This window comes from Ochotona princeps, chromosome X, assembly GCF_030435755.1.
Source record: "Ochotona princeps isolate mOchPri1 chromosome X, mOchPri1.hap1, whole genome shotgun sequence".
Classification (NCBI taxonomy): domain Eukaryota; kingdom Metazoa; phylum Chordata; class Mammalia; order Lagomorpha; family Ochotonidae; genus Ochotona; species Ochotona princeps.
The window spans coordinates 27,909,705-27,924,369 of NC_080865.1; the positions used below are offsets into that span (position 1 = coordinate 27,909,705).

General features: G+C 43.8%; 1 protein-coding gene across 1 annotated transcript in view; it reads left to right on the forward strand.

The window, feature by feature from the left end:
- The window catches only part of APOO (apolipoprotein O), a 54,798-nt gene extending 41,857 nt beyond the window's left edge, over positions 1-12,941 (forward strand). Inside the window, exons 8-9 of the mRNA XM_058658986.1 lie at positions 9,192-9,257; positions 12,692-12,941. Coding sequence (XP_058514969.1) covers positions 9,192-9,227 — 36 coding nt within the window. The 3' untranslated portion in view covers positions 9,228-9,257; positions 12,692-12,941. The remainder of the gene's footprint in view (positions 1-9,191; positions 9,258-12,691) is intronic.
- The last annotated feature ends 1,724 nt before the right edge of the window (positions 12,942-14,665 follow it).

A 14,665-nucleotide genomic window follows, 5' to 3' on the forward strand; every position in this document is an offset into this window, starting at 1 on the left:
TTTTTTAAGTTTTATTTGTTTTTATTGGGAAGGCAGAGATACAGAGAAAAGAAAAGAGAGAGAAAAATATCTTCCATCCTCTACTTCACACCCCAGATGGTTGCAGCAGCCAGAGTTGGGTTGGTCTGAAGGCAGGAGCCAGGAGCCACTCCCAAGGGCTTGGGCCATCCTCTATTACTTTCCCAGGGCATAAGTAGGGCAGTGGATTGCAAGTGAAGAATCTCATATGGAACTGGTGCCATATGGAATACTGATGCCACAGGCAAAGGCTTAGCATACTACATGGCTGCGTTGGCCCTGAATGAAATATATTTTTATAAGATTTATCTATTTATTTTTGTTGGAAAGTCAGATAGACAGGACAAAGATCTTCTACCTGCTGATTCATTCCCCAAGTGGCTGCAATGGCTAGAGCTGAGCCGATTCAAAGCCAGCAGCCTCTTACTGGTCTCCCACACGGGTGCAGGGTCCCAAGACTTTGGGCTGTCTTCTGCTGCTTTCTCAGGCCACGAACAGGGAGCTGGATGAGAAGCAGGGCGGATGGGATTAGAAGCAGCCCCCATATGGGATCCCAGGGCGTCCAAGGTGAGGACTTTAGCCGCTAGGCTACTGCTCTGGGCCCTGAAAATATTTTTTAGGAAGAATATGTAGCAAACATACACAGTTTAAAATCCTACAGTGTTCTAACTGAACATATAACATCCAACCACCTACCTTTAAAAATAGGAAATTACCAGTGACTTCTCTCCATCCTCCATTAGCCTGTCCATTTCCCCAGAAGGAACCACTCTTTGGAATTCTCTGTTTTTCATTTCCTTGTTTTTAATAATTTCTTTTAGTTTAAATAGATATTCATTGAAAGCACTGTAGTTGGACTTGTCTGGTTTTTGCCTTTGTAACAAATAAATGTGCCAGATTTGAATATAAGTAGAGTTGAAGTGGAATCTTGCATATATATGTATTATGTTGCAGCAAGCTTCATTTCCTTGCCATTGCATTTATGGGCCCTGGAAGACAATAGTTTATTGGTTTTCGTTGCTGTGGGGGAGCGGCTAGTTGGCTGGTTTTCAGGACGTTGCTATTACCCACGTCGCTGTGAGCATTTGGGTGTTGCTTCCCAGTTGTGAGTTCTCTAGCTAGGGATTTATGGTTCATAGGGGTCTGTATTTCTTTAGCTCTACCAGATGATGTGAAGTGATTGCTTTTTATTTTGGCCAGCGTACTGTCTTTAAATCATCTTTCCTTGTTAAGAGTGTGTGAATATACAACTTTATGCCATAATTTTTATTTTAAAACTATAGGTCAGTGTTCCATTTGTTATATGTATCCTTATTTTTCTGAACCATTTGAGGATTAAATGGGTTTTAAACTGCTAATTAGTGAGTCTACAGGAATGGTACATTCATTGTACCATGTGTGATATGGAAAAAAAGAACAATAGGCATTTCAAAATAGTTTGCACCAAAATAAACTTGTCTTATATTTGTTTGAAAGGTAGAGAACAACAAGGAGAAGGGCAGAGCCAGACACGCACACACACGCACACACACTCTGTCTCTCTCTCACACACACACACACTCACACCCCTTCACCTACTGGATTATTCCCCAAATCTTGCCACAACTAGAGTTAGACCAGGACAAACCCAAAATAACTGATGTCCTTTTACTATAATAACCTTGTCTTATAGCTTTATCACCTTAGTATTTACCCATAATTTGACTTCTATACCTTTAGATTCTTTGTTGTTTCTTTTTTTAAGAGTTTTTTTCAAAAGATTGATTTATTCTTATTGCAAAGGCAATTTCAGAGAGAGAAGAGGAGACACAGAGACAGAGATCTGCCACAGTCTGGTTCTATCCCCAAATGGCCACAACGGCCAGAGGTGGGTTGGTCCAAAGGTGGGAGCCAGGAGCTTCTTTCTGGATCTCCCACATGGGTGTAGGGACCAAGGACTTGAAGCAGTCAGGACCTGAACTGCTAGTCATATGGTGGCTTAACCTACTGTGACACACCACTGGCCTCCTCTTATGCGTACTGAAGTACCATTGTCTCCTTTTGCTGGTTGTTGTCTCTGCATCCTTTTGATGTGCCTCCAGCAGTCAGTCTTGGATGGCTTGTTCAGTAACTGATGTGGCAGGCTGTTCCCAGAATGTCTCATCTTCGCAGGTTGAGTTTACATTTTCTTCCTTTTTGATTCAGCTGAACTTCTTTTCACATGCTTGTTGATTTCTTCTTGAAATACTTGTTCCTGTTTTTTGGCCAGTTTCTGTATGGCTCTTTTGTCCCTTACTGATTTAGAAGGGGGTCTTTGTTGTTTCTCTAGATAATAACATTTTGGAGCGCAGGTTTGTGGATATTGTCTCTCAAGCAGGGGCTTATTTTTGCTGATGACCAGAAGTTCTTCTTGTAACTGATTGATTGATCGTTTAGGGCTCTGATTCTAACTCCTAATCTGAAATTGTCAGGATAATCCCAGCCGCAGTTGGAGGTCAGTTGCAGGTGTCAGTCCTCAGAGCCAGGGACGGCTCCTGGGGTTACCTTATAATGAAACACAGCAGTGTGTCTCAATGAAAAGCACATTTTCATTTGTCAGTAATTTAAAAAAAGATTCAAGTTATCATTAAAGATTACAGAATGACTATTAAAGGCCAAAACTAATGAATTATTTAAAGGATAGGAAAATACATAAGGAAACACAAACCAGTTCCCCACATGAAAACTGAGCAGAACTTTTGAAATTGAGCCTTTCATAGCTTTGTCAGGCCGCTGCTGACTCCGCAGGGAAATGGAAGGGAAGCGGCAGCACCGCCCTGAGTAAACATGCCCTGCTTTCTCTCCCTGCCCTCAGAATTCCTCAGCTCTCTAAATGCAGGAGTGTTTGGCTAACAGGAAGTTAGGTAATCTTCTAAATGTCTGTCCTTGAAAAAAACCAATGACAGGACAAATGTTGCATAATTCTACTTAAATGAGGTACATAAAATAGATGGATAGAAGCAGAGCATAGAATGATGGTTGCCAGGGTCCCAGGGTGGCAAAAGTGTGGAGTTGCTAATAAATAGTTATAAAGTTTCAGTTAGACAAGATGGTGGGTAAGTTCTAGAAATCTGTTGTACAAACAACATTTAAACTTACGAATAACAGTACCAGATTATACACAGACAAGTGTGCAGAGAAGGGGCAGGCACTTAACCTAGCAGTTAAATGCCTGCATCCCGTACAAGAGGGCCTGGATTCCATTCCCAGCTCTGGCGTCTGCCTCCAGCTTCCTGCTGCTGCAGATCTTGGGCTGTGGCAGGTTGGGGCTTCACTTTACCTGGGAGGCTTCCATTGAAGTCCCAGCTCCAGCCTCCACCTCAGCCATCCCTAACTGTTGGAGGCATTTGGGGGTGAATCAGCAGGCAGCAACTCCTTAGCTATTTCTCTCCCTCCCTCCGTTCCTTCTCTCCTCTCTCTCCTAGCCACTTCCCCTCTCAAATAAATACATTCTAAAAATATGTTGAGATAAATTTGATCAATTTCATGTGAAGTGCCCTTAACATTATAGGAAATTGTAAAGGGCAATTTAGTAGGTTTTTGATAAAACCAAAGTTGTTCTGAACTTGTGCCCTTTCTAGTATTTTGCTGTCTAGAATTCTAGGAAATTCAGATAAATAAGCAATGATTTTCTTTTTTGAAAGATTTGTTTGTTTTTATTGGAAAGTCAGATACAGAGAGAAGGAGAGACAGAGAGAAAGATCTCCCATCCTCTGGTTAATTCCCCAAGTGGCCACACGGCCGGAACTGAACTGACCCAAAGTCAGTGGGTGGAAGATAGCTTTTGCTCTGTGTCCCTCTTTTATCTTCCTCTCAAATAAATCTTTAAAGGAAAAAGAGGGGCTAGCACTGTGGTGTAGTAAACTAAGCCTCTGCCTGAGTACTAGCATCCCATGTGGGCACTTGTTTGTGTCCTGGCTACTCCAGTCCTGCTCCCTGCTTATGGCCTGGGAAAGTAGGGGAAGATGGCTCAAGGCCTTGGGCCTTTAACTCTCAGGCTCCTCCCCTACCCCCGCAGTATGTCCATGTGAGGCATACATACAGTGCGTGGACCCTAATGTACAAAAGCTAGCAACCACTGTTCTTGGGAAAATGCTCATTTTCATTTCTGCCTGAACAGATAATGTTTACTAATAGATAATGCTCTTGCCAGGCTTGTGTCCCATAGTAAGGAGTCCTTCTGTTGTCGTTCTATTTTCCTGTAGCTACTGAAATAAGTGGCTGCACATTTAGAGGCCGAAAGCAGTACACATTTATTATCTTTGCTCTCTAGGTCGGAAGTGCAGTCCCGGTGCTGGCAAGGTTGCATTCCTTTCTGGAGGCTTGCAGGGAGAATTTCCTGCTCTTGGAGCTTGCTGACAGAAGCCAGTTCCTTAGTTGAAAGCACCAAGATCTGTTTTGTTGGCTGGCGCTGAGAACTAGTCCCAGCTTCTGTAGGCCGCAGCCTGCCTTCACACTGGTCGCCTCCCACTTCCTTCAAAGCCAGTGGCAGCAGGTGGAGTCTTTTTCAAGACCCCTTTCTCTGATACCTCCTTCTAGCACTCTTAGACTGCACAAGCCTGTAGTGCTTTCAACTGGGCCCACCCAGATACCTCACGATCATCCTTGGGGTAGCTTTAGTTTCCCTTTGTCATATGAAGGCACATAGACACAGGTTCTGGGGTTTATTTTTTTTTAAAAGATTTATTTATTTTTATTGCAAAGTCAGGTATACAGAGAGGAAGATCTTCTGTCCGATGATTTATTTCCCAAGTGACCACAATGGCCGGTGCTGTGCTGATCCGAAGCCAGGAGCCAGGACCTTCCTCCGGGTTTCCCACGCAGGTGCAGGTGTCCCAAGGCTTTGGGCTGTCCTTGACTGCTTTCTCGGGCCATAAGCAGGGAGCTGAATGGGAAGCGGGGCTGCCAGGATTAGAACCAGCGCCTATATGGGATCCTGACTGTGCAAGGCGAGGACTTTAGCTGCCAGGCTACAGTGCCAGGCCCACGTTCTGGGGTTTAAATGCGGGTACCGTGGCCGGGAGGGACAGTATTGTCTACCACATCTAATGACCTGGAATTTTGCTGGGGTCTTTAGCAGGTCATTTATACTTAACTTTTTTTTTCCCACTGTAATAAAGGGTCACATTTACTGAGCACTCTCTGTGGGCTTGGCCCTTTGCACAAAGCCTGTGGCAGGTTCTATTGTTAAGCTTTTTGAATAAGTTCAACAGTGCATTAAAGCAGTTCAGTGGGAGAGGGACTCAAGCATGCCAGCCATCTGCTATACCTCAAAAGTCTGGCTGCTATCCCCCTTCTTGTGGCAGCATGGACTGATTAGAAAGCATCATTTTGATCGAAGATGACGGTTTCAGTTTTGCTGATAGGAATTACTGTTCTTAGTGGTAGAAGAGGTAAGAAAACAATTGCAGGGGGGCCAGCCTGGTGGCAGCACTGCCTGATCCACCTCCAAGTGCCAGAATCCTATATGGGCACCGGTTCCTGTCCCGGCTGCTCCACTTCCCATCTAGCTGTGTGCTTATGGCCTAGGTGAGCAGTCAAGCATGGCCCAAAGCCTTGGGACCCTGCACCCGTGTGGGAGACCTGGAAGAGGCTCCTGGCTTCGGATCGGCTCAGTTCCAGCTGTTGAGGCCACTTGGGGAGTGAACCAGAAAACAGGAAATCTTTCTGTTTCTCCTTCTCTCCATCCATCTGTCTTTTCAATAACAATATATAGCTATTTTTTAAAGATTTATTTTATATTTTTGAAAAGGCAGATATACAGAGAAGGAGAAACAGAGAGAAAGATCTTCCATCCCATATGGGATCCCAGAGGTTATAAGGTGAGGATTTAGCCACTGCGCTATCCCACCAGGCCCAATAAATCTTTTTTTTTTTTTTTTAAGAAAACAAGTTTAGAAGCGAAAACAGAAATGCAATAAAGTTAGATTACAAGGATAATGATTGATTCATTACACATTTAAGTAAGGCCATTTTTGCTCCAAAAATGCGAAAAGCAAATTGATTTCTGGCTTGTGTGAAGCCACAAGCTGCGCTTTGAAATCAGAATGTTCCCTCTGAGGTCATGGCACTGTCTTCCCAGAGAGGTCTGGTTTGTGATGCAGTGGGTGGACAGGATTGGTATGTTTTTAGTGAGATAGTTGACTGTCATGTTTTTAGACAACCAGTGATATGTAACCCAACAAGAAAATGTCCTAGCAATAGAATTGTTTTCCTTGATCAGAAGAATGTTTTTCTGGGCTCATTTTCTTACTGTCTGAAAGATTTAAAAAAAAAAAAAAAGCTAATGAGTTTACCTTCTTATTTTTCTGAGATTAAGGTACAGGCTAGTACAGCTAGTGTAGGTCCTTAGAAGTACTTGGGACCCACAATATTAATTCACACCCCAAGTGAACGTCGCTAGCAGGAGAATGCTGTTGTTTCGGAGATGGTTCTCTGACTTTCCCTACAGCTCATTCTCGCTTATCCTTCATTAGTCACACACGTGGTTTTTGTCACATTCAGCTGTCTAGGTTCTACCCCTTTGCATATTCAACAAATATTTATTTTTTAAAAAGAGATTGATGTATTTATTTGAATTACAGAGTTACAGAGAAGGAGAGAGAAAGAGATCTGTCTGCTTGTTCACTCCCCAGATGACAACAATGGCTACTGGGGCTGGGCCAGGCCAAAGCTGGGTGCTGGGATCTTCTTTCAGATCTCCCACATGAGTGCAGGGACTCAGGGAATTGGACCATCCTGCACCGTTTTCCCAGGTTGTTAGCAGGGAGCTGAATTGAAAGTAGAGCAGCTGGGACTTAACACGTATGGGATGCTGATATTGTAGGCAGAGGTTTTACTTGCTGTGGTACAATGCCAGCACATTTGTGGTACAAATTTTTTGGTACTTTGTAAGTTAGTGCCAAGATTAATGGATTCAAACATGAGATATTTATACAGTTTAGGAGGTTTATGGGTATTTGAAGAGTGGAAGGTTTTAACTTTTGGGGCTGGCATTGTGGCATAGCATGTAATGCTACTTCCTGCCATGCTGGGATCCCATATAGAATCCAGTTCAAGTTTCAGCTACTCCACTTCCCATCCAGCTCTCTGCTAATGTGCCTGTGAAATCTGTGGAAGATGGCTCAAGTCCTCAGGCACCTATGTGGTACAGCTAGAAAAAGCTTCTGGCTCCTTGATTTGGACCAGCCCAGTTCCAGCCGTTGTAGCCATTTGGTGAGCAAGCCAGTCGATGGACAATGTCTCGCTCTTTCTCTTTCTTGCTCTGTCTCTTCCTCTCTCTTTGTAACTCTTTCAAATAAATAAATTTATTTTAAAAAGTAAAAACAATAAAAATAAAATATTTTTTGGCAGGGTGCCAAGAAAGCTGTGACCTAAAAGAATGGTTAGCATTTGGCAAAGCAAAAATTGGGTTACCAGTCTTGATCAAGAGGTATATTTTGTAAAAGTCTCTGTTCTAAGAAGGAGCTTGACAAGTTTGAGCAGCAGCAAGGAGGTCTCTGGGGCTGTGTGTGTGTGTGTGTGTGTGCGTGCATGTGTATGTCTGTCAGTGCCCTTGTAGGCACATGTGGGAGCAAGGGTAACACGTGGCGCTGGAGGAGGGGATGCAGGTGCCAAATCCTGCAGTCTTCACTCTGTGTCAGGTAGACCTAAATATTGTGTGGTAATCCATCAAGCAAGTCACATGGCCTTCCCCCCTCCCCCCGCACAATTCCACCATCCAGTGGGTATGGTCTGCAGGTAGAACCGCCCCTATAATTGATCATTTGAGCCTTTGCACTGCAGAATGAGAGGGGTCGGTCTTGTTCTGGGCCAGAGGTACAAAGTAGTACCTACAGACCAGTTGTCCACCAATCCAGGCAGTCCCAGAGCCCCCTAGAAGCCTGCTGCTGTGAAATGTCAGGGTCAGTCATGTGTTCCTGCTCTCACCTCCACTGCCTCCCTATCAGCCCTGAATCCCCACAAGGGTCCCCAGGGGAGCCATGCCAAGTCCCAAGCATAGAATCCCTACCTGCTCTCCCCCCCTGAACCCATTCAGATCTGTGACATTCCACAGGCCTTAGTCATGTATTTTTTTAAGTCAAAGACCTCCAGACACACAGGGAAGAATGGAAGGCCTTAACTTTGCCCAGGGATGACATGGCGTCATTGCACATTCCCGGAGGGCAGCCAGGCAGGATGGGTGTTTCCCCTTCTCATCTTTCTCTGCACATATTTGTCTGGTGAGCTGGCCTCTGTGGTGGGTCAGGATGTCTGACCTGTGGCTGGCTACCTGTGGATGTTAAGTCTTCTGCAATGAGGGCAGTGTTAAGGAGTAAAGCATGCTTCTGTGGGAAACTAGCAATTTTGTCACTGTTGCTTTGAGGGTTGTTTTTTAATGGAACCAACTGCTCAACTCAATCTGTGTAATGAGGGCTAATAGAACTCTATTTCCTGTTTCCTGTGCTGCAGATCTTCCGGGAGCCCAAGGGATTCTTTAAGTTTACTGAAAACTGGGGTGCTCTGTGTTGTAATAATGTTTAGTGGTTGTGACTGCAAGATTGTAAACATCAGATGTCATTGCCCTTCTCAGCTGTTCTTAGCCCCTCCCCCAATAAGATGGTTTGACACCCCATTCTAGAAAGTAATCATAGCATTGAGTGTTAGTCAAATTGCGTTTAGCCAAATACTGGAGGCACTTTGAAGAGTTTCACTATTCCTTCCCCCCCCTTTTTTTTTTATTAATTACATTGCATTATGTGACACAGTTTTATAGGCACTGAGATTCCCCTCACCCTTCCCCAAACCCTCCCCCTCCCCATGGTGGATTCCTCCACCTTGTTGCATTACCACAGTTCAAATTCAGTTGACATTCTTTCATTGCAAACATCTACCAGGCATAAAGTCCAGCATCTTATTGTCCAGATAAGTTCATCAGTTTCTTGGGGAGACCATCTCTGGTCTGAAGGTACAGCTGGCAGAGTGTTTTTGATATTTCAACAGATCTGAATTGCTGCCACTCTCACCACTCCAAGCACAATGAAGTCGTTGGAGAATCCACTGATTGACACAGTCCATCATAGAGTCTCTGTTTGCCCAGCATTTTCATTGCCAACATATAGCTGTCACTGTTCCTTTTCAAGTGTACTTAAAAGCTCTTATTTTTGTTTTATAAGCCAGGAAATATGAAGAATTCATCTGAGGACAAGTAGAAAACTCCGTGCTCTGTTCATTTTATTGAGGTAAGGAACGAGAAAAATGGTTATCATCACTATTGTCAATGCTGGCTGAAATGATTTTTTTAAATTAATATAGCAGTTTTACCTTGATACGAAAGTGCAAAGGCAGTATGTTAATTTCTTCCTTTAATGGTTGAAGTGCCACAGCAGCAGCTTAACCCACTATGCCACACCACTAGCCCCAGTCATTGAGATTTCTTCTGATCTGGTTCTCTATTCATCATTTGTTTTTGTTTGTTGAATACTCACTTATTAAGCACCTGCAAAATGCAAATATACTAGTTACATTAATATTATTTTGTGTTTATATAGAAGACTGTATAGTGCATTTGATTTTCTGGCATTAAAAGGATTATTTGGAATATAGCTGACATTAAACTACAGGAAAACGATTTAATGTTAGTATATCCATGATGAGGAATAGTAGTCAATTTCATTGATACTTAATTGAATGTCAGCATGTGTAAAATTATTGTTAAATAGAAAAAGGTAGAATGACATGTTTTTAGAGGAAAAAGATCATGGTATGTGACAGAAAATTTCACTGTGCGTGTTGGTAATAGGAAACTTTTTCTTACATTTTTTATTACTTTCTGCATATTTTAAACTTTCTGTGATTATAAATTTTATCACCTGAAAAAAATTAAGTCCATATTTATTATAAATCCTGAGCAGTGTTAAAAATTGATGAAAACCTGGGCTTCAAGTGGTGTTTCCTTCTGCAGTTGTCTCCATATGTTTGGAGAGTCAGATCAACTTAGGATCTGAGAGAGATCATCTGGCCCAACTCCAAGCCTCATGTGGAATCCCTGGAGCCCTGCCCTTTTACTCCCTCCACCATAGGGAATTCACTGCACAGGCCTAGCCATCTTTGGGCAGTTTGTTAGGAAGCCAACGCTTACATTAAGCACCAAGACATTTCTCTGTGAGTGCTGTGCAGTGGCCCGAGGGTCATCACAGTAAGCAAATCTCGTCCACATCAGAGCCCTCCGTGCAGTAGACTAAAGTCAGGACTTCTCAGGTACCATGGCAACAGCTCAGCTGGCAACTTGTGAGAAGGCAGCCTCAGGCAGAAATAGAGCACAGTGACAGACCTTCCATAAACTGGCTCACTTTACAAATTGACAATAGCTGAGGCTGGGCCAGGCCGCAGCCAAGAACCAGAAAGTCCATCTGATTCTCCCATGGGGTTGGGAGTACTTGGCTAATCATCCTTTGCCTCCCAAGCTGCATTAGCAGGAAATTGGATTGGAAGCAGAACAGTTAGGACCCAAACTTGCCATTTGATGTAGGAAGCAAAACTCCCAAGTGGTAGCTTAACTCACTGCACCACAAAACTTGCCCCTGATTTTTATTTTTTTGATAATTGATATCATACTCTCTAAACTGTCCTACAGATGTGTGGACATCTCCCTGAAAGCACATGATTGTCATCATAATTTTATTCTCATACTTAAAAGCAACTAATTCCCTAATGTTATCTAATGTTGAGTCAGTGTGCTCATTTTCCTGAATATTTCATTATTTTTTTTAGATTTATGTATTTATATGGGAAAGGCAAATTTACAGAGAGAAGGAGAGACAGAAGGATCCTTTATCTGCTGTTCTACTGAAATGGCCACAGTGGTCAGTGTTAGGCCAGTCTGAAGCTGGGAGCTTCCTCCAGGTCTCCTACATGGGCACAGGGGCCAAGGACCTGAGCCATCCTCTGCTGCCTTCCCAGTCCACAAGCAGGCAACTACATTGGAAGTGGAGCAGCCAGTACTTAAACCAGCACTCATATAGGTTGTTGGTGCCACAGGCAGAGAATTAGTCTATTGAGCCACTATGCCAGCCCCAATAATGTTTTCAAATTGGAATTTAAAAAAAAAATTATTTTGGGGGGCCCAGCATGATAGTCTAGTAGCTAAAGTCCTCGCCTTGCATGCACCAGGATCCCATATGGGTGCCAGTTCATGTCCTGGAAGCTCCACTTCCCATCTATCTAGCTCCCTGATTGTGGCTTGAGAAAGCAGTCGAGGATGGCCCAAAGCCTTGGGACCCTGCATCCACATGATAGTCTCAGAGGGAGATCCTGACTCCTGGCTTTGGATCAGCTTGGTTCCAGTTGTCACAGTCACTTGGGTAGTAATTCAGCAGTTGGAATATCATTCTGTCTCTCCTTCTGTCTGTAAATCTGCCTTTCCAATGAAAATAAATAAATCTTAAAAAAATTATTTTGGCACCATGGCATATTAGGATAAGCCTCTGCCTGTCATACTGGGATCTCATATGGACTCCAGTTTGAGACCCTGCTACTCCACTATTGATCTAGCTCCCTGCTTATGGCCTAAGAAAACACTGGAGGACGACTGAAGTCCCTGAGCCCCTACACCTGCATGGGAGGTTGCCGCAGAAGCTCCTGGCTTCGAATCAGCAGAGCTCCAGCCACTGCGGCCACTTGGGGAGTGAATCAACAGACAGATCATCTTCTCTGTCTCTCTTCCTCTCTGCATATCTGATTTTCCAATAAAAATAAAATCTTAAAAAACTATGTATTTTTATTGGAAAATCAGAAAGAGAAAAAACAAATCTTCTATGTGCTGGTTTAGTCTTCAAATGCAAATAATAGCCAAACTTGGATCAAACCAAAGCCAAGAGTTGAGAACTCCATGTGCATCTCCCACATGTGTGGCAAAGACCTAAGTACTTGAGCCGTCGTCTGCTGCCACCCGGGGTGTGCATGTGTAAGGGGCTGTGTAGCAGAACCAGGGCTCCAGTCTAGGTACTCCAGTATGGGGTACAAGCCTCCTGGGCAGTGTGGTGACCACTGCACCCAACGGCCACTCTCATTGCTAACAGTTTCCAATTTGTTTATTGGAAGCAGGATCCAAACAAGGTCTGTCCCATTACATTTGGCTGATATGTATCTTTTTTTTTTTAAGATTTATTTGTTTATATTGGAAAGGCAGATTTACAGAGAGGAGAGACAGAAAAAGAGAAAGATCTATCCACTGATTCACTCCCCAAGAAGCCACAACAGCTGGAATTGAGCTGATCTCAAGCCACGAGCCAGGAGTTTCTTCTAGGTCTCCCACGTGGGTGCAGGGTCCCAAGGCCTTGGGCTGTCCTCTACTGGTTTCCAGGCCACATTCAAGGAGCTAGATGGGAAGTGGAACAGCTGGGACTTGAACCTGTGCCCATATCAGATGCCAGCACTTAGACTTGGAGGATTGGTTAATTAATCCATTCCTTTGGCCCCTAGATTCACTGTTTTTAATAAGACTATGTCTTAGTTGATGCTATATGTACTATGTTGAATCAGTTAATTCTGTCACTCTGTTTTTCAAATACAGATTTTTTTATGGTTACTCTTTCTAAAGAATTTTCATAATGCAAAATTTAGCATTATTTTAATTTTTCTGGTACAATTTACTTACATTTCTCTTTCCTTTTAGTTTTAGGTAATCAGGAAACAACACACCATAAATCAGTATTTCTACAGACAAATACAGAGGAGTCAGCATTGAATGTAGTAAATCGACTTTCTTCTTCAGGAAAAACTATACTAGACTCTGTTATCTTGGGAACGGCACACAGCAAGCAGACTAATCAAATTCCCTTTACCTAAAGAGACTGTACAGGCCTTAGAACATCTCGTTCTCATATTGCTCTTTATATACAGAATTAAAATCTCAATTGAAAAGATGTCCTGCTTTTTTTTTTTACCTGATATTATCAAGTGGTGGTAGAAGCGAATCTGGTACCATGTGCATGGTGTGTGTGTATGCATGCTGTGAGTGCATACAGGAGTGCAGTGCACGTGGTATATGTGTATGAGTGTTGGGGACTTGTCAGCCTTCCCTGGGGCACTTGCTAGAGAGTACAGAATCTAAGCCTCATAAGCTGGAGTCAAGAAGACTGGCTTTGTGTCTGAGAGTGCAAGGACCAAAGCTGGAAGCAGTGGTTGGCCTGACACTGGGTAGAGGACATACAAAAGAAAACAGTAACAGTGAACCCTGTTTGACTGTGGCCTCCTAGTTTGCACAGGTATCCCAGTTCTTGAATTCCAGTAGGAGACTCAGGATGCAGCTGTATGTGTCCTCTGCCAGTGGGTGGCTGGGATGTGGTACGTATGTATTGGTCTTGGTGTACTTGGCTTGCGTCCTCCTGCTTTGCAACTGCTGAATACACAGTTCATTGAGCTCTGCACTCCAGGTGCTAGTGGGAGCTGCAGGAGCCTCTTGACTGGGCAGCTAGCTGGGAAGGCTAGCAGGGGCACAGTATGTGGAGAAGAGCATAGAGTGTCCCAATTTATGCGTAATTTGGAAGCTCAGGTCTTTGTACTCCTTGGATCATCAGGTTTTTTTTAAAAGATTTTATTTATTTTTATTGCAAAGTCAGATACACACAGAGGAGGAGAGACAGAGAGGAAGATGTTCCGTCCACTGATTCACTCCCCAAGCGGCCGCAAGGACCGGAGCTGACCTGATCTGAAGCCAGGAGCCAACAGCTGCTTCTGGGTCTCCCACGTGGGTTCAGGGTCTCAAGGCTTTGGACTCTCCTCAGTTGCTTTCCCAGGCCTCAAGCAGGGAGCTGGGTGGGAAGTGGGGTGCTGGGACACGAGCTGGCACCCTTATGGGATCTCAGGCTGTACAAGGCAAGAACTTTAGACGCTAGGCTACCATGCCAAACCCAGGATCAGCAGTTTTTGTTAATTGTTGACCTTCTAGACTTGAGATCTGTGGGTGAAATGCCCAACATAGGAACACATACATACTGATGTGCAGACGTATAACAGGGCCCAAATGGTGTGAATGGTTCTAGAACCATTGATGAAGCACATGTGTCCCTCAAAGAATGTCAAGGTTCATCCAGATATCTTTTTTGCTTTAACGCTGAAGTGTTTTTGTGTTAGTGTCCCAGTGTAGACAAATTGTAGCTGTGTCATGATAATGTGCTATGATTGTTTTAGGCTTTCTCCATTTGGCTTGGTTTCCTGCACCACCTCCAGAAAGTAGAAATTCCAAGTTGTTCCGTTGCTATGTCCTGAGAAGACCAAGCAGAACGGCTCATACCTCAGCTTGTTCTAGGGTAGGTATTTGAGTGTCTCCTAACATATCCCTTCCCAATTTTAAGCCACTTGTCAATATTAAAATGTTGCTTTAAAACTGCCTAACAGCTTCGTATAGGCGGTGGGCTTAGGTGTCACAAAGCTAGTGTCTAGGAGGGTCTTTCTGTATGTAACACTTTTATTTTGACACACCTTGTGTACACCCTGAACTGTAAAGATTTTAAAATAAGCATTTTGGGGCCCGGCAGCGTGGCCTAGCGGCTAAAGTCCTCGCCTTGAACGCACCGGGATCCCATATGGGCGCCGGTTCTAATCCCGGCAGCTCCACTTCCCATCCAGCTCTCTGCTTGTGGCCTGG